Source organism: Phaethon aethereus (assembly GCF_964289735.1).
Source record: "Phaethon aethereus genome assembly, chromosome: 1".
In the NCBI taxonomy this organism is placed as follows: Eukaryota; Metazoa; Chordata; class Aves; order Phaethontiformes; family Phaethontidae; genus Phaethon; species Phaethon aethereus.
Window position 1 is genome coordinate 141,690,582 of NC_138575.1, and position 26,985 is coordinate 141,717,566.

The window sequence follows — 26,985 nt, forward strand, 5'->3', positions numbered from 1 at the left end:
GAAGGCCTACTTTTTCTCTATTTTGTCTTATTACAGCAAATAGATAGGATAAAATAGTCTTCATGTCACTCCATCTACACAAAATAATAATGATATTTTACGTGGAAACAGGCATATCGTTTTACGATGTTAATGAAAGTAATCTATGCCTATCCTAAAGTCAGTGGTTGTTTTTGCCTCTTATATGAAAATGCATTTCTACAAGTGCAATAAACATTAAGAATGTCATGTTTAAAACAGGGATTAGGACTTCAGTATTACAGCAGTGAAAATACTGACAATGTAATAAATTAGGATAAATACTTTTCAGTGTTGTATTCAGAGTATATGAGGTGAAAGTAGTGTATCTGCAGCATTCAACATAGTAAATCATGTTATGCAAAAAATTTGTGATGGGGTCAAAATTCCATGAGAATGGAACTTTTAAAGGTATTACTAGGTCCTACACAGCCCTGCTGTATCTCAACTAGTTATATATTTCATTTTAATTTTCAAATAAATTTGACATTGTGGTTAGTTTGCAAATATGTGAATGCTATTATAAAAAAACATCTGTGAAGCTGTACATCACTGAAAAAAAGAATATACTTATCTACTCAGAAGTGATTTTCTTATGCCAGGGTGCATTCTTGCACTTCTGAATCATAGAGTTTACTCTCAAACTGTATATTCCACCTGTTTTTTTCCTTTGCAAATGTGAAATATGATACCACAAACTTCTTAAACCAAGATATCATTTTGCCAATGACTTATCTTGTGGGTGACAAACTACTACTGCTGAAGTTTTCATTCTGCTAAGACTACTTACTCTTCATTAGCAGAAGCCTGATTATTATAACTTAGCTTGTCATGTCATGAATTCTTGCTGCTTAGGTGCAGGAAGGATATAGTACTTTTCACTAAGGTCATAGAAGATTCCAGAATAAATTGTCCTAGTAATTATAAGGAAATTTTGATGTTTTCACATAAACCTTAGAGCAAGTTCAGCTATAAACCTAAATTTTTCCTTTAAAGTCTTTACATAATCTGCAAAGGAAGGCTTTTCAGCGTACTTAAAGTTTATATGGGATTCTGACCTGATTCAGAGTTTAACATTCTTGCTTTCAAAAAGAATCAGTATCTGCTGGAGCCAATGATATGAATAATTATTTATGGCTAGATTGTGCCTTTAGGCAAAGCCTTGAGTGAAAGCTGATGCATAATTAGCATTGTCCCAGAAGGAGCCCTGGAAGGTATAGTGCCTCAGGGACAACCTTCAAGCTCAGACCCCTTTTCTTCCAGTCTTGTTTCAGGGATTCAGTTATTTTAATACAGCAGAGCTAAAAATATATTACTGTTCAAACACAGCATCTAAAGATTGTATTCTCCATGTAAACCTACCCATATTAATACAATTAGTCTGCCTGCACCACCGTATTTACTTTTTTTTTTCTTTTCCTTTAGAATGGGTCATTTTAAGGTGTAACCCTTTACTCTTATTCTAATTTCAGTAAAACTGACTCAAAATTGACCTGATTTCAGAGGAGCTATATGCCTGATACCTATATAGATTTTCTGAAGTACCAGAATCAAGACACCCCATTCCAGAAATGTGTTTGTCTTTTGTCAGTCATAGTCACTTTGACTGTGTTGTGATCTGATTCCAGGCTTTTCATTAGTATATTTTTAAAATAGGGGTAACTGATCTGATTTGATTTGATTTATGTATAGCATGTCTTGCCATTAAAGTAGAGGAAGTAGGAAGAATATGAACAGAAATCAGATTAAATGTTTCTTTTGCAACTTAGAGTCATATATTTTTGAGAATCAGCTGTATTGAGTGCATTGAGGCTTGTCATTTGCTGGCATCTACTCTTTTATCAATTGTAGCTCCTGCTTCCTGATGACATAATTCCACTCTGCTTTCCGACTTCATTCTTAGAGACTGAATTAGTGTTTATCTTCCTCCAACAAATTCTTAATCCTTTCTTCTCTGTTAATGACTTCTCACCTGCTTAAATACTTCAGAGAAGTGGATACATCCTTTTCCTACTGCAGCTGTAGCAGCAAACAAGGTCACTGCTTGTCACCCTCCAAGACAGTAATTGCTGCCTCTGCTAGTGAAGCTACTCAGATGATTGTCTCCTAACCCATTTCAGTCAGAGTGTTTTAGCTTAATCAGTTTAAATTGTTGTTCTTTGTTAATTTGACACATTTCAGAAGGGATAGGCAAGGAAGGAGAGGCAGTGGGGTGGCTCTGTATGTTAGGGAGTGTTTCGACTGTATAGAACTCAAGGATTGTGATAACAAGGTTGAGTGCTTATGGGTAAGGATGAGGGGGAATGCAAACAAGGTAGATAGATATCCTGCTGGGAGTCTGTTATAGACCACCCAACCAGGACAAAGAGGCACATGAAGCATTCTACAAACAACTGGCAGAAGTCTCACAATCACTAACCCTTGTTCTTATGGGGACTTCAACTTACCCGACGTCTGATGGAAATATAACACACCAGAGAGGAAACAGTCAAGGAGGTTCATGGAATGTGTGGAAGATAACTTCCTGACACGGCTAGGGAGGTGCCTTTCTTCACCTGCTGTTTACAAACAGAGAAGTACTGGTGGGAGATGTGGTGGTTGGAAACCATCCTGGGCTTGACAGAATTGATATTCTATGAAATGATAGAATTCTCGATTCTTGGTGAAGTAAGGAGGGACTCAGCAAAACCACTATTATGGACTTCTGGAGAGCAGACTTGGGCCTGTTCAGGACACTGGTTGAGAGAGTCCCTTGGGAGACAGTCCTGAAGGACAAAGGGGTCCAGGAAAGCTAAACTTTCTTCAAGAAGGAAGTCATAAAGGCGCAGGAGCAGGTGGTCCCCATGTGCCATAAGACGAGCTGGCGGGGAAGATGACAAGACTGGATGAATGGGGAGCTTTTTCTGGGACTCAGGGAAAAAAAGAGTTTATCACCTTTGGAAGAAGGGGCAGGCAACTCAAGAAGAGCACAAGGATCTTGTTAAGTCAAGCAGAGACAAAATTAGAAAGGCAGAAGCCCAGCTAGAGCTCAGTCTGGCCACAGTCGTAAGGGATAGCAAAAAATGTTTTTACAAATATATTAACGATAAAAAGAGTACCAAGGACAATCTCCATTCCTTATGGGATGTGGGGGGGAAAATTGTCACCAAGGATGAGGAAAAGGTTGAGGTACTTAATTCCTTCTTTGCCTCAATCTTCAATAGCCAGACTAGGTATCTGCAGGGTATTCAGCTCCCCGAGCTGGAAGATGGGGATGGAGAGCAGAATAAACTCCCCATAATCCAGGAGGAAACAGTTAACGACCTATTAAGCCACCTGGACACCCACAAGTCTATGGGGCCTGATGGGACACCCAAGAGTACGGGAGAGCTGGTGGAGGAGCTTGCCAAGCCACTCTCCACCACTTGTCAGCAGTTCTTATTAACAGGGGAGGTCCCAGACGACTGGAGACTTGCCAATGCGACACCCATCTACAAGAGGCCTGTCAGCCTGACCTCTGTACCGGGGAAGATCATGGAGAGGTTGGTTCATATAAAGGGTGCTCACAAGGCATGTGCAGGACAACCAGGGGAACAATCCCAGCCAGCATGGGTTCATGAAAGGCAGGTCCTTCTTGACCAACCAGATCTCCTTCTATGACCAGGTCACCCGCCTAGTGGATGAGGGAAAGGCTGCGGATGTTGTCTGCCTGGACTTTAGTAAAGCCTTTAACACTGTTTCCCACAGCATTCTCCTGGAGAAACTGGCTATTCATGGCTTGGACAGATGTACTCTTCCCTGGGTAAAAGACTGGATGAATGGCTGGGCCCAAAGAGTTGTTAGTGGAGTTAAATCCAGTTGGCGGCCTGTCACAAGTGGTGTTTCCCAGTGCTCAGTATTGGGGTCACTTCTGTTTAAGATCTTTATCAATGATCTGGATGAGGCGATCAAGTGCACCCTCAGCAAGTTTGCAGATGACACCAAGTTGGGTGGGTGTATTAATCTGCTGGAGGGTAGGAAGGTTCTACAGAGGGATCTGGACAGGCTGGATCGATGGGCGGAAGTCAACTGTATAAGGCCAAGTGTTGGGTCCTGCACTTCAGTTACAACAACCCCATGCAACGCTACAGGCTTGGGGAGGAGTGGCTAGAGAGCAGCCCGGTGGAAAGGGACCTGGGGGTGCTGGTTGACGGCTGGCTGAACATGAGCCGGCAGTGTGCCCAGGTGACCAAGAAGGCCAACAGCGTCCTGGCCTGTATCAGGAATAGTGTGGCCAGCAGGAGTAGGGAAGTGATCGTGCCCCTGTACTTGGCACTGGTGAGGCCACACCTTGAATCCTGTGTTCAGTTTTGGGCCCCTCACTACAAAAGGATGTTGAGGTGCTGGAGCGTGCCCAGAGGAGAGCAATGAAGCTGATGAGGGGTCTGGAGCACAAGTCCTATGAGGAGTGTCTGAGGGAACTGGGATTGTTTAGTCTGGAGAAGAGGAGGCTGAGGGGAGACCTTATCGCTCTCTACAACTACTTGAAAGGGGGTTGTGGTGAGGTGGGTGTTGGTCTCTTCTCCCAAGTAACTAGCAATAGGATGAGAGGAAATGGCCTCAAGTTGCTCCAGGGGAAGTTTAGACTGGATGTTAGGAAAAATATCTTTACTGAAAGAGTAGTCAAGCATTGGAAAAGGCTGCCCAGGGAGGTGGTGGTGTCACCATAACTGGAAGTGTTCAAAAAATGTGTAGACGTGGCACTTCGGGACATGGTTTAGTGGGCATGGTGGTGTTGGGTTGAGGGTTGGTCTTGATGATCTTGGAAGTCCTTTCCAACCTTAATGATTCTATGATTCTATAATTTTCATCTGAGATTAGCTCTTGAGAAATCATGTGTGCAGTTGAATTAGCTTCTAGCAAGAAGACAGTAATAAGCTGATAGCAGAAAGTGCAGAAAGGGTGAGATTTAGTCAGGAAATGGTAAATGCTTTAATGACTATAACTGCCAGTGGAAGAGGATGCATGTTCACATTGAAATTGGAGACCAGCCTTCAAAAATATTCCATTTACAATTAGTTCTTTAAGAGAAAGTGATATTATCTGTTTGTGCATGTGTGTTTGTGCAAGCTATGAGAAAAGTGTGCAAGGCAGAGAGTAAAGTAGAAAATCAGCAAGACTCTATACGCTCTCTATGTATACCTTTTGCAATGGGAGAATTGGGAGCAACAATTGGGAGCAGAATGGGTGTAACGTCATCTGAGATGGGAGCAACATTGCTGAGCAGAATGGGAGCAACATTAGTTGAGCATAAACAAAAACAACAGTGAAAATGCAGTGTATTTAGTAGATTTGACATAATTTATGCTCAAAAGTGTCAGCAGAAAAAGCAAGAGCATACTGGCATACAACATCAGACTATACTTGCCAGTTCTTTTGCAGCCTACACTAATCGCCATTTCTCCATCTAAACTTGAATATTAAGGAATATGGAATTAGTAAAAAAGTTAATGGTTTTGTGAATGTCATTTATCTCTCCTAAGTTAAAAACTTTAGAAAAAAGAGGGCCTCTCAAGGGATAACATGGAGAAACAAAGTGGGAAATAACAAACTTACTGTGGTCTATGACACTGCAAAGCTACAACCATGCATTCAAACATCTATCACACTTTCAAATAGAAGATATCTGGAAAAATTGCCCACAGCTAAATCCAAGTGTTTCTGTTCAAGCACTAGGGACTGACATCAAGGATAGACTAAGAAAAGAAGGGGCAAGGTGAGGCAAAGATTAGGCTGGCTTGGTTTTAGTTTTATCAATTAGGTAAATGATTACAGTTGGTGTGAAATATTTGGCTCTAATCACAGTTGCTGCTACTGCCCCAGCTGTCTAAATACTCAGCTGGGCACCAGCTCCACCATCAACCACAATTTAACAGCTACAGGCTTCAGAGTATGCATTGGAGACAGTGATGGGGCTGTTTTCATACCTTCATCAGCCTGCTGCTGCGTGGAAAGAATTTCTTCACCTAGAGTTGAAGCCTGGTTTGGTAGTACAAAAGCATTACATCCATGACATACAGAAAAAGCTTACCTTAAAACCCTACCTTAAAGTTCTGTTCAACACATTCCATAAAAAAAAAGAAACTCTGACTGGACAGAAAGATATATTTTATCTTTAAAGATAAAACATGCTTATAGTGAGAGTGAAGCACTTGATATTTCTCCCCTGATTTACTTGCTCCTAAGTTTACTATATAATATATTCATGTGCATGGCTTTTCATATCGTCATCAGACCAAGCCTATCTGCATGTTTGAGATCCCACCGGGAGTACTGTGTCCAGCTCTGGAGACCTCAACACAGGAAAGACATGGACCTGTTGGAGCAGGTCCAGAGGAGGGCCACAGAGGGATGGAACACCTCTCCTGTGAGGACAGGCTGAGAGAGTTGTTGTTCAGCCTGGAGAAGAGGAGGCTCCAGGGACATATTATTGCGGCCTTCCATTACTTAAAGGGGACTTACAAGAAAAATGGGGACAGACTTTTTAGCAGGGCCTGTAGCGGTAGGACAAGGGGTAATGGTTTTAAACTAAAAGAGGGTAGATTTCAACTGGATCTAAGGAAGAAATTTTTCACAATGAGGATGGTGAGGCACTGGAACATGTTGCCTAGGGAAGTTGTGGATGCCCCATCCCTGGAAGTGTTCAAGGTCAGGTTGGACGGAGCTCTGAGCAACCTGTTATAGTTGAAGATGTCCCTTATCCTTGCAGAGTGGTTGGAATTAGATGACCTTTAAAGGGCACTTCCAACCCAAACTATTCTATGATTCTATGTTTCTATCTTCTACACGTTTGTTTTATATATTTAAAATATATTTTTGTTTTATTTGCCTTCTTTTTTTTCTTAAAACAAGGAAATTTCTATTAATGAACAACCAGAAATACCATAGAAATACAATAATTTAAATTAACACAACCAGACTTCTCTTGGCCGTGATGATCATGTAGACAAGCTGAAAAAATGCTGACTGAGTGCGATGTGTGCATTGCATTGCGACGGGTTACATCACTAGTCGTAACATGATGTAACCCAACGCAGCATGATGTAAGCGTCGTGATACATTGGAGATTTAAAGAAACATCAGCATTCCCTTGTATCCTTCCACCCCTTTCCAGGAATGTTCTGTCATTCTTCGTCTAGTAATTAATAACCAATCCCCATTGCCAGTCTGTGAATGCTCATGTCTTATTCTTACTTACATTAATAGTGTCCTTTCTAATTATGGGCAATGCAGCCTCAATCCTTAAAAGGCACATGTAAATATTTTTTTTTTCTATAGACGTATAGATACGGTTGCTCTCTGTCAGTTACCATAGATTTCTGATGAAAATTTTGAAAAAGTAATCATGCTATGTTTAAAAAAGTTTCACAGATCTGAAGGGTACAAATCATTTATACCATTTTTTTAATCGTGTAGCTAAAACGACAGAGTTGAAATACTTTTGATTTGTATTGCCAGTTGCATGTGGGAAGGAGTGACAGGGTCACAGCTTTTCCTTTTTTTTTATTGCAACTTGATGCATTTTTTACAATGCCATTGCAGCTCTGAATCAGTTCAGCTTGTCTTCTGTGCGGATGTTAAGGTGATTTGCCTTCTGCTTCCTATTGCCATTGATTTTTTCAGGACAGATCTTTTTGTATTCCTTTTATTACTATGTCCATTCTGAAAGCAATTTAGCAGGCACATACTTACACTGCAAATCTGAATTAACATTAGAAACTAAGATGCACTTCTCTTGTGTACTTGTGTAAAAGTAATTGTGTGGTTGGATTTTATGTTTTGAGAAAGTCTATTTTAAGACACGGTGAAGCACACATAATTTTCTAAAGATGAACAGAGGCCCACATTATATCTCCTAACAAAACACTATTTCTTTTATGATGCTGAAGTTGGAAGAGAATATGATCAAATAGCACAGTAAGTTTTAAAGGCAGAATAAAAACAAAACAGCAAAAAATAAACTTTCAGGAAACTTCATTCTATGATTCTATGATTCCAGGTGAGGCTTAGGGACAGTAACAAGTCCTGTCTTTGATCCTAGTATTACTCTAGCACCTGCTTTTGACTTCACTGCTGTCACATCTTGAATAACTACATTGTTATAAAAGTCAATTTACTCCATGACACCATTAAAAACTGAAGTTGAAAGTGTTGTATGAGACCACACCAAAATTTTGTATCCTCCTTTGTCTCAAATTGGCAGTTCTCTCACGCATCAGGTTAAGGAACCCTGATGGTGCAAGAGACTTCTGGCTCAACTAAACTGCACTGCAATTTTCTCCCCAGAGAGTTGGTGTCTGATCTATGCTGTGAAACACACAATTCATGATCTTTGCCTCATAAGCTTAATTTTGAACATAACGCAGTCCAGCTTATCTCAATAAAATTAGACATAACTGTCTGTTTTGTGTTTTGTTGAGTTGTTGGTGTCAGTTATATGGTGTAACATGCTTAAAAGTAAATAAAAAATGCTAATAAGTGTATTTCTCTACATTAAGACTTCATTGCTTTTTTAAAATATCAACCATTGTTGCTGAGCTGTTGAAAACTGTTTTCAAATATGTTCAATTATTTAGAAGAATTCAACACTCCGTGTATTTACAGAAAAGTTATGTCTCACTTTATACATGCAAGAAGTAAACAATACAATAATGGTATCCCTTTTATTTTTCTGTTCCTTAGATGGAATTGAGGGTTCTAATTGAATCTCTTTTCATACAAACCCAATTTTGTCTTCCAACAATATAGAGTACTGATGAAAGACTTTCTATTTTTGCTGTGTTCTGTACAAAAATGAAACTGGATGTGAATGTATCATTCATGATAAGACCTGCGATACATGGTTATTATATGTTAATGTACAAAATTACTGTATTTTCAGAATTATTTCATGCTATGCTTTGACATTCGGAGTGTTGGTGTATTTGGCTTTTTTTTTAAGGTTCTCTTTCCTATGACTAATGTAATGCCCAAGCCTTTTCCTTTGGAAGTTATGGATAACTTGGAATCTAACGATTGTGGATCTGGCTCAAGTTATTGTTTCCACTGTGCGTGACTAGTACTTTTTAAACATACTACTGTATAGGTACCTCCATCTTTGTGCTCAGCTTACTTTTTCTCCAAAGAGAAAAAAAGACAAAAAACCACACCTTTTTTGCAATTCATCTTAACCTGGGGCAGACATTCTTTATCTCCATTGACTGCAGAGTGAATAGGTCATGTTTCATAGGCGTTTAGATGTATGTTTGACTTCAGTTCAAAAAGTAACACCTTAAGTGTCATCCATCATTTATCTAGCTTTATAAACTCTCTTTGAAGGTACTTATATTCTCTCTGGCCTTGGCTCATGTAGTTTCTGTTACTGGAAAATTGTACAACATCATAATTCATCCCTTTTTCCAGATCATTAACAGAATGTTAAACAGCATCAGATTAATGTAGAGAATATTTCACTACACCATTAATCTTTTGCTACATTGAAAATTGACCTCTGGCTACAACTTAACATATTCTGTGTAGCTTGTTTTTAAACCATAACATTACTTCACCTCTTTCGCTGTGAATAATTATGTTCTCAACAACTTCCCATGGAAAAAGGTTTATCAAAGGCTTTTTTGAAACCCAAATAAATGTTATTGACAGTTTCTTTTATCAAGTATTCGATGGAGAGACCTGAAGATTTCTAGTAGATCAAAGAGTGATGTTTTATCTCTAAAGACCGCTGTGGGTTATTTTCTATCAATGTATCTAAATGCTTTATGATGCTTTTAATTGCTCTTTCATTAGGCCATAGTAACATTATTTTTCTTGATTTTAATATGCACATTATCTGTTTCTACTGATCTTCTACTAGAGTAGCTTATTTTAATTAGACACTGGAATGTTTCACTGGAAGATGAAGATTTTTATCCTCAAACCCTTTTTGAGAATAAAATACTGGTTTATCCTTAGTGCATCTAAGGATATAGGTGCTAGAGTTTAGTCTTCTGACACTTCAGTTCATCAGAATAGGGCATGTTGTAACTCTCTTTTATGTATCTTAAATTCCTGGGTACTCTAAGAGAGAATTGCATATTATCTTGTTGGTTTTTTGGTAAAACTAGATACCTAGAGGAAAAAAAAGAGAGTAAATGCAGAAATATGAAATCAGAGAAACTGTAATAGCATTCAGTTATTACTGAAAGTTGAAGATGGGCAATAACTGAGGACAATATGGGGTTGAATTAATTTTGATAGTCCAGGGTAGTAGAGTACGCATTATGGGTAGTGAAGCATGACCCTAGGGTAAAGTTAACTAAAAAAATAGGACATCATGAAATAAAAGAACAAGGGAAAAGAAGGATTAAAGTATTGTAAGGAAGAAGTAAGAGCACCACTGTAGAAAGCTAAGCAGTGTGAAGAAAAGTACGGAGGTAGAGGATGCAATAACATGTAAGGGAATGAAGAAATAGTTGGAAGAAAATAACTTGTCAGATCATGACAGTTTCTTGGTGTGGAAGTCTATGAGGTATTCTTGAGAGATGGAACACTATCAAATATTTTAATGGTCTGTTTTGTACCATACTGCTGATATTAATGGGTTTGGAACTTATTTCCAAAGGCAAGAGTCTGAATCACAAATTAAGAGTTGTTACTGGAATTGCTACTCTTTACATCAGAAATTCATAATAAAGCTAAGAGGGAAGCCATGTAGAGTCCTGTGAAATGAGATACTAAAATTAAACATAGTAAAGTCAACATAGGACAGAGAAGGGCAATGCACTTTGATCACAAGGAAAATTATATCATCAGACTTCAAGTATGGGTGACAACAAAGGTTTATTTAAATGCAAAAATGTAGAAAAATATTTGCACTGAACTCTAGATGCAAATTTTACAGAAAATCCCATCATAGTTTTGTTGCAGGGATTATTAAACATAAGCCAAAATTGATGCGTCATAGATTTTAGAAAATGTGCAAAATAGAAACACACCCCTCAGTAACGCTTGCCACAATTCTTTTGATGCAGCCAAGAGTATGACTGGCTTTCTGGGCTACAAGGTACATTGCCATCTCATGTCTCATTTTTTCATCCGCCAGTATCCCCAGTCCTTCTCCACAGTGCTCTTCTCAATCCATTCATCCCCAGTCTGTACTGATACTGGGGATTGCCCAGACCTTGCACTTGGTGAATTTCATGAGGTTCAAATGGGCCCACTTTTCAAGTCTGTCAAGGTCCCACTGCATGGACTCCCTTCCTCGAGTGTATCAACTGCACCATTCGGTGCCACCTGAAAACTTGCTGAGGGTGCACTCAATCACACTGACATTGATGAAGATATTAAATAGTATAGGTCTGAATATGGACCCTTGAGAGGCACTGGTTACTGGTTTCCACTTGGACATTGAGCGTATGACTGTCACCCTTTGGATAGGAGCCATGCAGCCAATTTCTTATCCATCTAATAGTTGCATCAAATGCATTTCTCTCCAATTTATCAGCAAGAATGTTGTGGGAAACCATACCAAAAAACTTACAGAAGTCTAGGTAGATGACATCCATAGCTTTTCCCTTATCCAGTGATGTGGACATGATCTGCCTCATTTGATTTTCTTTCTTTTCTTTCCTCCACTCACTATGGCCAATTTTATCAGGGTTTGCTGGTAAGAAATATGAAATTACCCACTGTGGTGCCTAAAAAGCAAAACACAATGCAGGGGACATTATCAACATTTTCCTGTGTTGCAAAAGACCCAGGCATGGAAGGTTAAAAAGAGTGTGAGAACATGGCAGATGTCACACAGATACATATGTACAACCACATACACACACCATGAAACTAATGAAATTTGCCTTTTGGCAGTTTCCCAACAGAGCAACAACTACTATAAAAGTCACCTTTCACCTGGTGCTTTTTCCTTTCAAATTTTGTCTTGGGTAAAAAACAGAAATTTTGTTGTTGGCAGAAATTAGGTGTTTGTTAGAGTAGGGGTGAGAGATCAAGATCACAGAGTAAGTTCATTCACTACTACCACGTAGTCTTTGTCAGGAGGCTTTGAGCTTGGACGGGAGTTTTCATCAATGCTAGGAGAAAACTGAAGTAATATCCTAAGAGATTTGATCACAGCAATCTTTTTTGCTGTGTTTTTGCTGATACCTTCTTGTTGCTGTTAGTGGTAGGGAAGGTGGCTGTGGTGCTAGTATTTCCATTTTATTCCTGTATTTCAGTACTGATATGACTGGCAGAGTAAAGACAACATACAGACAGGTATAATTAGGACCAATGCTGTGCCAGTTCTACCTTCAGTCAACCTCGCTAACTCACTTTGTCTCTGACCTTCAACACACTTAAGCTCTGTGGCTTATTTTCCTGAGCAAAACTGCCAATTATAGTTAATTTCCTCAAATAGATGGTAGGTGTTTTAAATTGTAAATTGCACTGATTGAGACAAGGAACCATTCAGATCTCTTTTACAGCTGAATATAAATGCAGTACTAAGTTCTATTTTTTTCCCCGTAGGAACTAAGTACATATGACAACAGATACCATCTGCACACATACAGTAATATTGCTTAAATAAACCAAAAGAAGAAAAACTTGACCTGTCCCTTTTCACAAGAACTATTTATATTTAGCCAAAGACAACTGGAATTTGATTTCTCAGAAGTAATTGCATACATAAGCTGTGTCATTTCACATATGATTGTATGTAGTTCATATATTATTACCTTTAAATGCAAAATTCAACTTGTCTTTCTCAGGTGGAAGAGTAAAATCATATCATATTATATTGTATTGATATTATATCATTATATAGTATTTTATGGTACCAAATGACACATTCCATGTAGTAACTATATCATACAGGACTCTATTATTTGCTTCTAATTTCCTACTTATGTCACATAATGATAATTTACAAGCTACTGTTGTTCCTTTCTAAATTTTGAGTAAAGCATAAACTCCAACATTGAATATACTAAGCTTAAATTATGCTTGGAACATTGCAAAATGGAAAACCAAAATGAGACATGAATTCTCATTAATTTTGGTCAGTAGACAATAGATTATTCCACTAGAACAGATACATAATCCACAAACGGTATGCATCAAAACCAGCTAACTGATATTATCAAGTAATGGAGGTTAGATGGATCAATGCTGTCTGTTGAAGTTTGAAAGTTTAAATTATGATTCTTACCTGTTTTGATGCTAGCTTGATACATTTAACAATTATATAGCATGTATGAATCAAAACAATCCTGTTCAGCTTTAACATTCGTATATAAAATCTCACAGCTTCATAATATGATCAGAACTTATGCTTTGGAGCAGTTAGAATGTAAATAATATGGAATGCTGCAATTTCTGTCTGTGCTTTCCCCCTCCTCATGCCTCTTCCCTAATATTATGTATTGCCAAGAAATACTGTGTTTTCAAGCCTCAACTAGTATGAACTGAATGTCTTTTTTTAAATTGTTGCTGGTATAGATTCATGAAAACCAAAATCCTCTGACGCCTTTATGCATAAAGTCCTACAACTGCTTAACCTTCATTAATGCTACATGCACTAACTTTGCATGCCACAAGCTGAAACCTCAAAAACGATAACATGAACATAAACCAAATTTCTGTTCTGTTTCAGATTTTTTGGTTTAAATCTAGATCTGCTCCATTTAATTTCCAAGATCTTAGTGAGACTGGGAAGTGGTCTGCTCATGAACTCTTTGCTTGTTACCCTCTAAATCAGTCTCCTGACATTTGGATAGATTTGCACCTTTTCATCTTGTGGTCTTCAACTATCCTTCTGCAGAAATAATAAAAAAGTATAATGCAAGATTTTCTCCTTTCTGTATGTCTTATTTAGAAGTCCTGGCAGTCAATATCTCCCTTGGTATCTTCTCACAAAGTAAGTTCTTTGGGACAAGGACACTAACTTTTGTTTGGCAAAGTCATACATGTTTTCAATACTGAGTAATAATGAATAAAATATTTAAATGAACTTTCCTTTCCAGCTTCTATCTTATTTCCTAGGCATCTGCTATTCAGTCCTAGGGAAAATATTTTCTGTGCATGTACTATTTTTTGAAGTATTAGAATAATTAAATATTCATATTTCAGATTATGAAGTTCTTCATCATATCCACCTTAGATCTGGTTTTCTCTGAAATAGCTATAGTATATTCTGTCACATCTTTTCCTCAAGTTTTTATTTTTTAACTCCTTTTATTAACATCTTAGTTGTCTGATAGTCTAATCATTTAGTTGGTTTGATATTGCTAATTCCAGTAGGAATTAATACATTGCTGTGTGTAGATGAAGATGTAATTGAAATTTGGTAGAGAAAAAATTGAAAACACTGGATTATGTGCTGAAACAAAAAAAAACCCCTAAAACAAACAAGCCCTGACTGAAACTTTGTGTGTATCTATCTCTTTTGTATGTCTTATACAGACCTCATACTTACCTGCAACTAACACTTCCATAATTCCCAGATAAAAACTATTATCCAGTAAACATCAAAATTAGAAGTGAATATGGTGCCAAACTATTATACTATCTTTTGCATTGGAATAAAATTACATTCTCACAGGATCCACTGAAATAACAAACACAATTATTTCCTGAATTCTCCAAAGGCAACTGCAAATTGAGCGTGTGTTCAAAATGAAGAATTAAAATAGCTGCATCAAATAATTAGAGATATTCTTAAGAGTTGATTATTCAGCTCATAGCTTCCAGTGGTGCCTACAAAAGCCCAAAGGGAGAGTTTGCACAAACAACTTCAGGAGCAGTCGTTAAATGCAGAGTATGTGCTTGCATTGCTCAGCTGTCTGCAGAGAGGGCGTAATAGCTGCCTTTAGTTATTAAAACTGGCTGTTAATTTTCTTTTTTTCACACATTCATTCACATTCATTTTAAATGGGACATAGGTACTTATCTGTCTTAAGCTTATTTGAAAGTACTCACCGTTTAGTTATAGGTATTATTAGGTCAATATTACTGAATTCTTTCTGCAAAGTCTAGTTACCTACATTATCTACAGTGTAGGTACATCTAGACTTTGGAATTTTTATTACTAACAAATGTTGATTTGGGCCTTCTAATTTAGAAGTCCTATACGTTCTTGGAAACTTAATTGTATAATCGTCATTCTAACAACCTTATGCTCCTCTGCAGCTAATTATACTCTACCCACATCTTATAACCGCTGACTTGCCAGTGCAGTGTATTACACATGCAGTTGGACAAACTTTATATATCCCACAGGGGGTCTCATGTTCTTGGGTCTTCACTGTGGTATTTACTGTAGACTTACTCATGTTCTCGATCCTCAGACAGGACTGAAGTCAGCTTCATCACAGTGCTGAAGCTTATGCATATGTATTTTCTTTGAAGTCAACAGGACTTCTCATATGCTTGAAACAATGTGCCCAAGAGCTTTGCCAGCACAGAGACAGCATGTGTAACACAAAGGGAAAGAGTGTATTTTTAAACTTTTCAGTATATTGAACTGATTGTTGTATTTCGGATGTTGTAATTCAAGAAAGTATCATGTAGGTATCTTTTCAGAATTTCAAAACAGCTTCGCTGATGAGAGGGGTGAGATGGGTGAAAGCAAATGCTATGCTTCTACATAGCAGTATTGTGCACTCAGACATATTAGCATTTTTACATTCACACCTCATCAAGTGCATCAATTTAGCAGAGAAATGTAAGCTATTTGAGGTCACTGCCACACTTTCATACTGACAGTGTTCCTCCTGATGCTTGTACAGAAAAATAATGTGCTTCTGTCTGAATTAATTTAAATAACTATATGGTAGATTTATGCTTTTTAATGAGTCTTTCATTATTCAATCAGTAAGCATTGCAGGCTCAGTCCAGTTCTCCATCAAATAGAGCAGATTCAGTTATACTGGAAGTGCAGAAAACACTCCCTTTATCTGTTGGATGTCATTGCAAGGACAGGCTGCACAATACCTTCTTTCTTTGGAGCCATTATAGATGGTTATGTCAAAGCAATGTACTGTATTTAGAGGACTTTAAGTTCTAGATGTGGTGTAACTTACACAATAAAAATCTGTATTAAAGATATTACTGAATTTGTGTAGCTACATAATTTCTTTGTTAGTTATTAATATTCTAAAATAATAATGGTTTCTCTATTAATAATTATCAATAAAAGCAATCTGTTAAACCTTTATTTAGTAGTTTTAAAAATTATTATTTTCAGTAATTTTTTTTCAAAGCAATTTTTTTTAATTGTACCAAAAATGGATTAACACAAGATGAAAGATAAAACTTATTAGGTTTATATTTTTTCCAGGATTAATAAATACAATCTCAATGAGTGCAAATATTTCCAGAATTAGAAATAGTTTTCAGGTGTGTTTTTTTCAGTAACTATGACAAGTGTCTGCTGTAAATGCCAGTGTTTATCTTCATCATAGACCTATAGTTAACAATCTTCTTAAAGCAAATGACTCACTTTCCTAAAATGAGATATATAGGAAGCTTTGAAAAGTTTGACAAAAGGGAAGAGATACCCCATTTGTCCAAAGTCACATAAGTTAAGGTTTTATTTTTTGCAATTTACTTGGAATAAAAGTCAGCAGGAATTAGCTGCTGAATACTGAATAGTGTAATCAGAATGTAGACAGGCCAAAACTTCATGTAACAACATAGCTGCTAAGTGGTAACTGCTGTTGCTATTTTTTGTAAGCACTTTTTGGTCCTAACTGGTGATCAGGATCACATATCATCTATACAGATAGCTTGAAGATTTTCCCTACCCTGGAATCCATGTGAATATTTTCTTCAATATTAAGACAAATCCATATCAACATATTGGTATGGAATAAACTTGTAAGGAAAGGAACTCCCATACCAATCACAGAACTAATAACTCTTATTAAATAGTGGTAAATAATTATTTCTACAACATTCCTAGTTCTGAAAAGTGTTTCTATCCTTCTGTGGAACTATACAGGCACTCTATGTGAAAATTAATATATTCCAATGCCTTGTATTAACTTGCTGGAAGATATAACCTCATTTAAAGCATGTGAAACTGAATGATGAACTGATTTAATGCACTTATTGTCCAGGAAAATAGTTTGTGGGAAGCACATAATTTAAGGCATGCGGTAGTCAGTATTTCTGTCTTTATTTGTTAGGAACAGTATACAGAGTACTGCCATTTGTAAAACATTAAGGATTTCATCCTGCTTACATTCTCTGTACATGGAACAGTTAACACACAGAAAGATGTAAGTAATTTTTCTGAAAACAAAGGTATGTGTAGCCATGTAATTGAAAACCATAGGCAGCATAGAGTACAGAGTTGAGGTAATATTAAAATTTCATATTTTTTATGCAATCCCTTTTTCAACCTTAGAAATTTTCTTTTTCAGTAGAAGTGTCTATGTAGATTTTTTTATTAGTTCTCTGAAACTATTTGAAGGAAACCTGTGAAATGGCCGTTTCTTTTTGTTTTAATCCTCACTAACACAGGGAACACAAAACCATGTAGGGATTTTCCCTGCATTTTCTTACAGTTCATCCAATTTTGAATATGACACAAAATTGTCATTCAATGCTCTTTTCTTGAAGAAGAAAGAAACATTTTCTGGCTATATAGCAGCATCTACACATTTGCTGTGGTCTGGAATTCTAGTGATTTTTTTTTGGTGTATGCTGCAGCTGGAGTCATTAAGAACACAAATTCAATTACGTTACATGTTCCTTAGTTAAATGTTGCTGCTATATAGAGCTAGCAGTTGCAACTCAAATGGTTTTGTCTTTGTTAACGGTATCAGAGTAATGGCCACTGTAATTGTGTGTCTTCTGCTATTCGGTGATAAAATAGGAACTAAAACAAAGCCAAACAAATCTAATTCAGGAAAACTTAAGTAAAATTCTGAGTTTTCATTGTCTTTCACATTAAAAACTGCCTAGAACAGTAAGAATCTAAGTCTTCATGCTATTTTAGAGAGAGATGGAAGACAACAAATTTATGGCTAAAGACATTGAATGTGGCTGTTCGCTGGTGTTTTATACACTGTTGACAGATTATAATTTAATTTTAACAACATTATGGGAAGGGATTGTGTGGTGGGTTGACCTTGGCTGGACACCAGCTGCCCACCAAAGCTGCTCTATCAAACCCTTCCTCAGATAGACAGGGGAGAGAAAGTAAAACGAAAGGCTCGTGGGTCGAGATAAGGACAGGGAGAGATCATTCACCAATTACCATCATGTGCAAAATGGACTTGACTTGGGGAAAATGGTTAAATTTTTTACCAGTCAAATCAGAGCAGGGTAATGAGAAATAAAACCAAATCTTAAATACCTTTCCCTCATCCATCCCTGGTCCCTGGGCTCAACTTTACTCCCAGGTTCTCGTAGTGGTGCAGAGGAATGCGGAATGGGGGTTGTGGTCAGTTCATCACACGTTGTTTCTGCCGCTCCTTCCTCCTTAGAGGGAGGACTCCTTACACTCTTCCCCTGCTCCAGAGTGGAGTCCCTGCCACAGGTGACAGTTCTCCACTTTTATTTGAAATGCCAAATGCCTCTTTTGATCTTTCTTCAGCTGCCAAATGAGAGCTTCTTGGTGCAGCTATAAAGGTAGTTGGAGAACCTTGGCCATAGTTGTAAGCCAGGGATGGTGTTATGATAGCCAAACTCCCCCACTGATAGACTCTTCTTTTTGGACTTGAAATGACTTAAGGCTTGTGAACTAATTGAGACTCAAAGTAAAGCTAGCCCACCAGTTTTGGGAGAAATGCAGAAAGGAAAGTACAGTTCTGTTTTCTTAGTGCTCCCTCAAGATTGTAATGAACTCGAATGACTTTAGCTGATTGTAATATTATAATAGTTTTCATGAGATGGGAAACAAAAAGCTTTAGAGATCTGTTGAAATGGCTGTACAAATAAGACATATCACTGAGAGAATGACTATTAAATCCTCTATTAATCTGGTTTGAGATGGAAGTTTCCAGAAGGTTGAGCATGCTCTATGTGAAACTGGGAGTTCATACAACTAATAATGTTCTGTGTGATTTCTGAAAACTGAATGTTTTCCCAAAATTAAAATGGGGTCAAAAGGTATGCTGTGTGGCAGATGGAGCAATTACATATAAAATGCAAAGAAATGCCATCAGCTTAAGCAGTAGTTGATATTTTTTGCTGCCATTAGAGGCTTCAGAATGGAAACCTAAAATGCAAGCACTGGTAAACTCTGTATGTGGGACCTGACTACATTACACATATAGGATACATATTATCTGCATGGAGGAAGATGTAGCATAAATTGTGCATACATTTTGGGAAGACTTGCAACCCCAGAAAATCTGTTTCTGAGATTTTTATTCATTATCAAAAGAAATGTGAGCCAGAGGATGTGCTTACAGTAGGGTGACTTCTTAATTCCTGATAGATGTATGCATGACATCGAGAATGAATTTGGGAATACAAGGTGACCTTACCTCCACAGATAAATGAAGTCAAATTAATTAGCACATGGGTCAATGTTTAAGAATGAAAAAACTTTAAAAAGAGATGCTTCCTGAACTAAAGTTTACAACTGCATTGCACATAGAGCTTCTTAGGGAAGAAAGAACATAGCCCACACAAAACCCTGATTTATTATGGTTACGCTGACTGGCACTAGTTTGGAACTAGTTCATATATGCCTACATTATTCTTTATATGTGCTATCACACATAAGTGCTATACCCCCTAAAAAAGAAACATTTTCTGGTAAGCAAAGATCTATTACAAAAGAGGTTTGACAGTTTAGTAAGGAATTACAACATGCTTTTTCACTCAGCAATGAGTGGAATTGTAGGACAAATGAAAAGAGGTCACCTGACATTTGATGTACATGTTATGAAGTCACATCTTTTTCTAAGTCTAAGACTGTAGAAGGGCCAATCCTATAATGCATCCTATAATTGGTGTATGGGAGTTCAAGGTCAAACTGGTGCTCCTGTGATTTTTATATATATGGGGAAGAAAAATGTCCCAACTCTGACCACCTCCAAAAGAAGCCCCAGAGCAAAGGGAAACACTGGACTGTGGGACAAGCAGCCACTGCAGGCAGGGAATTCTCCTGAGCCATGGAAGATTCTGAGTCACATTCCCATTCTGTCTCCTAGATGAACAACTTGAAGTGCAACCTTAAGCTAACCTTAGAGGGATAGCAAGTCTTTTTTTTTTTTTTTTTCTCTTGTGACAGGGAATACCATCCTCTTATAGAAGTTTCAGGACAAATGAATCAATATTTTTAACGAAAAACAGAAAACGTGGTTGGAAAATAGTAATTTTACCTCTCGGTATGAGATACTATGTTTCTGGAAGCTTATGTTTTCAACAGATGAATATAATTTTTCTAAAAAAAGTTACTCAGTATCTTAAGTGTTTTTGGTGTTACTGAAATAATTCCAACAATAACACTTCAGTTCTCCTCCAACAGTTCCATACCAACATTATTACCTACATGGCTTGTATGAGAAATAGTGTGGCCAGCAGGAGTAAGGGAGTGATTGTGCCCCTGTACTTGGCACTGGTGAGACCGCACCTCGAATACTGTGTTTGGTTTTGGGTCCCTCACTACAAGAACGACATTGAGTTGCTGGAGCGTGTCCAGAGAAGGGCAACGAAGCTGGGGAAGGCTCTAGTGCATAAGACTTGTGAGGAGTGGCTGACAGAACTGGGGTTGTTTAGCCTGGAGAAAAGGAGGCTGAGGGGAAACCTCATTGCTCTCTACAACTACCTGAAAGGAGTTTATAGTGAGGTGGGTGTTGGTCCCTTCTCCCAAGTAACAAGCGATAAGATGAGAAGAAATGGCCTCAAGTTGCACCAGGGGAGGTTTAGACTGGATGTTGGGAAAAATTTCTTCACTGAAAGGGTTCCCAATTCTCTCATTGGAACAGGCTGCCCAGGGAAGTGGTTGGGTCACCATCCCTGGAGGTATTTAGAAGACGTGTAGATGTCGCACTTAGGGACATGATTTGGTCATGGACTTGACAGTCCAGTCTCCAATGAGAACTCATTGATGTAATCCATTTTATGAGATCTCAAAATGAATTAAAAAACTGCTCAAACCCAAGAAATCAGTTATAAAAATCTATTTCAGTTACAATACGCGAATGAAAGATTGTTCCACAAGACATAGGAGAAACAGCTTTGCCACTCATGTTGTAATTAAATACATTTTAGTATTATATTAATTTGTTCTGAAAATTGATTACTCCTTGATTTCTTCAAGCTGTGAATAATGAAAATAAAAATAAAGAATGTTTCAAATATTGCAGAAAACTTATGTCACATACCTGTGTTATGTGATATCTGTGTCTCATCACATCTAGTAGCATGGTGTGCTGACATTTTCTAAATTCTCATTACACATGTGTTGTTCTTCTGGAAGTATACTGAACCAGAGTCACTTCAGTAAGCACATTAGAGAGAAAATCCTTGCAATATGTTATTGATATATATATATATAGATGATTTTGGGAGGGATAGTAGCTGAACTAGAATGTTTTGGGACACACTCCCTTCTTTTACTCAAAGTACTTTAAATGTGGATTGTAGTCTAAATAATTGCACATACGTTTTTTTACTACAGGCACTATATATATGCAGTCACATTGATCGTTACTTTTAAATTCATAGGAATGCTATCTGGTAGTTGATTTTATATTTGGCATATGATGACTATGTTTTTTTAATCAAAAAATTAGAAGACTACCTCACTGGGGGAACTAAGATCAAAATTTATTCTGTTATGTGCTTGTGTCTAGGTGGGTTTATTGTCTACAAATAATGTTTTCACATTAATTTTTTACATGAATCAAAAATAGTTTAAGGGCACTTTACAGGTGGAGTATTTGGTTTATCTAGATACAAAATTAATTATATTTGGGTAACACTTGAGAAACGATTCAATCTTCACTGGGCTAAAACTAATTTGGAAAAGTATTAAAAAAAAAGGCAAAACTTGAATAGTGACTAAGTTTTAGAACCTGTATCTAATATTTCTCAAAGAAATTGATAGATTAGAGAATAACTATATTTCATTGAGAGTGATATTTTACCTGGTTAATTATGTACTGAATATTTATATTTGAACACACTTATATATACTACATACACAATAACTTGTGTACAACTGCATTGAAGATGCAGGCTTTGGGCGGGGATGGAGTCTCAGGGACTGCTGTTCATATTTTGACTCACTAACCAACACTATGTATATAATGCCAGTTTTTCTAGACAATATCTACAGAAAATCTGTATTCTGTCTGTATCAAGATGACAAGCAAACCACTACACAGAACCCAAAACTGTATCTATTAATAAATCATAAGTATTTTAGTAACAATTAACCACATTCTCTCTTACTTACAATCATGGATTGAGATTTACTTGAAACCAAGGGCATAGGAACATTTTAAATAGCAGAATGAAAGGAAGTAACAAAATAATTATTTTAGCTAAATGTGATGTCTCTGTGACATAGTCAGACTTCGTACACAAACCCATACTTAAACAAGTTAATAAACCATACTGTTCTTTTTCAGTATGGCCTGAAAACACACTTCCAAATAAAGACAATTCAGGAAAAAATGGTTAGAGTGGTGACTTAGACCATTTTATTTGTTTAGTAGCCTTATTTAATTTCTAAACTGAATTGGAAATTGAGTTTCCTAGTCATGTTTCACTCTTTATCAAGTAACCTTTCACATTACAGAGAGCTACTTGCTACAGGAGTAAGCACAGTATAAATGAATTTTTTATGAAAATTTCCACCAAGGAAAAATTGGGTGCAAGGATAGCTTGGTGTAATGTTTTTTTTAGTCAGAAAATCATCGCCCAAGGAGAGAGGTGGGGAAAACTGTGTTTATTTCCTCTTGCTCCCATAAGCACAGGCTATGACATGTATGGATGTGTGTGTGTGTGCATGTATATACCACAAAAGTACTTTGAGAAAGCATATTGAATACAAATTGAAATGTATTCTTTACTACATCTTTTAATAAATAAGTGCAAATTCTTTATCATGGTAAGTAACTGTTTTTATTTAACTTCAATTTTTTTCTGAAGAGCATGAAATATGGTATAATATGAACTAAGGCTACTTTTGGACCAACTTCATGTCTGGGATTGACTCAACTCTGTTTCACCTTTGTTTACAGTCTGTTGTTTTAAATATCTTTTTGTTCATATGGGAAGAGACATGAAATTTTAAAGAGGTCTTTATGGTTTGCCTTGATCCATTCAAGATAAAATTCAATGATTATTTTAATTACATTGGTTCCATCTAAAATTCAGGTTGTTGCTAATTCTTAATAAATCCTAATGAGGATGAATAAAATGTTAAGTCACTGAAGATATTAACTGAAGGCATTATTCCTTCAAGGTTACAGAGCAGAATGAAATAAATTGCATTTCTTATGTAGAAGCCATAATTTGGTAAATTTTTTAATATATTTTTTGTTTATATTATTCTTTTTTAATAGCACATTAATTTTGTTTTTGCAAAAATCACTTTTAACTGAAGTAACCGCATTGTCACAGAATACAATAATTTTTTTCAAATATTTTCAATTTGTTCTTGACATTTTATGTTTATGTGCAGTTTGCATCTTTTTTGTTTTTCAATTTCAAATGTAACAGATTTTGACATTTTTGTTACATTTTTCTTTTTTTTTGTACTAGCGTTTTTTTATTTTTGAGAACCTGCTCTTTTTGAATTCTCTTTTTTCCCTTTATTCTCCTCCTCACTATGATCCCAGGAGCCAACACAAAGAAAAGCGCAGATGATATAACCAGTAATGATCGTGGTGAAGATGAAGGTATTTTTTGTTTTTTCAAAGCTCAACCCTGATGCATGAACATAATCTTTTTAATTTTTATTATGATAATAATTGTTATTGTTATTGCTGTTATTTCAACATGATTTTTAGTCCCTTATTTGCAGAAGCACACTTTAGTGTGCTTCTTTATTTTCTTCTTTAGAAATTTCTTTCATTGTTTTTCTTTTTAAAATCCAAATTAGCATATAGATGACTGCAGTTCCCCTGTGACATAGGTGTAAAGGTTATTCCTAAATATGTGTGAAGTGAGTGACATAAATATTATTTGAAACCACATACTTTTTTCCCCGCATATTCTGTCTTAGGTTGAGAAAACGGAGTTTAAAAACATGCATGTGCTCTTTTCCCTCCTACACATTTTGTAAATTCACCTGTTTGAAATTCATGAAAGAACTCACAAATATCCTTCCTTTCACATCCACTGTTTCCCCAGTGCATATGCTGTACATTTATGCAGTTGAATTGTGCTTTGTCTTTACTATTTTTATTTATTTATTTATTTATTTCACACAGGGTGTGGTTTCTTTCAGGACACAAAAGTAAAGGAAGCTGTTGATGTTGCTTTATTGTTTTTTCCTGTAATCAGCTAGCCTCTGAGATACATTCATTCTGACTCTGACCACATGCCCCACTGAAATGAATGACAATAATTTTCATTGACTTCTTTCAGAGTTGGATTGGACTCCCTGAAAGGAAATGTTAATGTTCACACTGAAGTACCCCAAAAAAGTTTTACAAAGAAATACTTTTCTCTTGCCTTGGCACAGCAAAGCTATTTAGGATGCACCGAAATAGAAGGAAGTCATGAAATCTTGCTCTATTCTCACCCTTCCTTTTCATTAAAGTTACACTGACAGTTTATTTTACTTCATATATTTATCAAATGAAGAAAAATATTTTCAAGTTAATTGAGAAGATAACAACCTTGGGTAATTTATAGGTCTGTTTTTGGAGCAATGTGTTTATTATTCTTCTCATTCTTCATCAATCCAAACTGTTATTCTCTGTCTTTTTTCCTGTTTTCTTCTACCTGGCATCAGTTCAAATAACTTTGAAACATGTCTCTGTTGAAACATCCTCTCTGTTCCCCTTAGAATCATGCATACTGAAGTGAGGATACCATCTCCTCTTTTCCTGGGAGTTCAACTAAATTATAGCTACTTTATCCATACATAAAATACTGTAATAAAAATCTCTGGTCTTTGATTCAGACTGGTTGCCCTCTGCTGAATCACCTTCAGTGCTGAATTACACTATTTCTTATAACACAAAAATGCTGTGCAGAATACTCCAAAATTACTGTTATTTTCTCAATATCACCTTCCTATTCCTATGCAACATACAGTTTTTTTAATTTATGGTATCATCATTTGCTATATCAAATTCTGTAGTTAATTTTAAAGCAAAAGGTAATTAAAAAGCAAAACCAAAACTGCTTTAAAAACTTAAGATAGATATTGGATTATCAATACATTATTATTTAGAGCTCTTATAAAAATAGAAAATGTTAGAGTTTCACAATTAACAAGGGCATCCACTTTAGATCTAAACACACAAAGCATGGAGCTTTTTTCCTTTATGTTGAAGTTAAGCATGTCCCCACTGAAGGGGAGGAGGAAACCTCCCATTGTCTTCAGCAGTGAAATATTCAGCCCTGAGGTAGAACTATGTAATAAGGAAAGATTAAATACAACAAATCATTAAATACAACATGAGACTTTGGAGATAGAAGGGAAAGGTAATTCAGTAACACAAATATTTCTATTAAATAATTGTCGCTTTCATTTTTTGAGGGCTTATCTGAGCCTTCACAGCAGGAACACTTTTACATACTTTTGCTGAAAATGCTGAGAATAAAAAAATACATCCACTAGAATGTACCTCATTGCTTTATATGTTCTGTTTAATGGCTGCATTAGTCTTTCAGTCACACAATTAAAAAACTTTTTGTTCTGTTGCTCAAGCACAACACATAAAACACAACATGTAAAGTATGTATCTTCTTATGTAAAGAAGGCGGATTCAATAAGAAACTTTAAACTCTGACAACTAAATAGGTGTGCATTGGAGCCTGAACACACAAGTTCCTTGCACTCAGCTGACAATTTTTGATATTTAGTGTAGTGTATACACATGAGTAAAGTAAAAGCAGGTCATGGGAATATGACCAGTCATCATTTACCTTTAAATATGCTCAAATTAGTTCCACATATACAAAATACTATACATGTGGTGCCTCATTGCTGATCACCTTTTTGGTATCTTAGGGTATTTCCTATCAAACCTGAGGAGAAGGAAGAGTTTTGGAAGACTTTCAAACCCAGGTCCCCTGCTTCTAGTTATTTAGCTCAGTGTTCTCTTCCTCCACTTCCCTTTTCTACTGTTCAATATATGCCTCTGCTACCCAAAAGAGAACACATCTTTTTCTCTTTTTAATACTGATTGAAGAGTCAGAGACTCTGCTTTCCCTTGTACATTGTACTATATGATTGAAAGAAGTATTCCTATTCCACACTATTCCACACTATTATTTGTTAAAGGTGTATCTATCAAACAGCAGCTCGCTGAATTGCCCTGTGCTTTTTAAAGTTTAGCCCCTGTTCCTGTTGCTTCTGTAGAGAATATAAATTCTTAATTTAGGTAGTCTGAACCATCCTTGGGGTCAGAAGCCTAACTTTTTGGTTATTAGAGGAAGAGCTATGAATCGAGTCCTAAATATATCCCAAATCATTGATTAGTGCATCTTTTTAAGTCTGAAGTATGAAATATTATCAGTATCATTTAACTTTCTTTTAGAAATAAAGACGCAGCTGTTTATCTGTTTGAAAGTAGTCAAGATCTTTTCTGTGTGTAAAAAACATCAGCCATACTGTTTAAGGAACTCCTTAATTCAAGGCCGTTCTTTAAGGCTTAGCTACCATGACAAGGAAAAGTACAACACAATGTTTGCTTTAAATAAAAAAAATATGGGCCATAAATTCACATAAATTCTCTTTGTTTGTTAACTCCTAGACTATTTGAAAGAAGGAACAGTTTACTATGTTTTTTTCTATCAATCAGAACAATTTGATTTTGTGATATT

General features: G+C 36.5%; 1 protein-coding gene across 3 annotated transcripts in view; it reads left to right on the plus strand.

Moving 5' to 3' along the window:
- NLGN4X (neuroligin 4 X-linked) overlaps positions 1-26,985 on the plus strand; it is a gene marked incomplete at its 5' end in the record, with an annotated part of 147,505 nt that overhangs the window by 23,586 nt on the left and 96,934 nt on the right. Inside the window, one exon of one of the 3 annotated variants that reach the window (XM_082011463.1) lies at positions 23,823-23,882. The exons of the other annotated variants lie outside the window; for them this stretch is intronic. Within the exon in view, the coding sequence (XP_081867589.1) occupies positions 23,823-23,882 (60 nt within the window). The remainder of the gene's footprint in view (positions 1-23,822; positions 23,883-26,985) is intronic. 3 annotated transcript variants of the gene reach the window in all.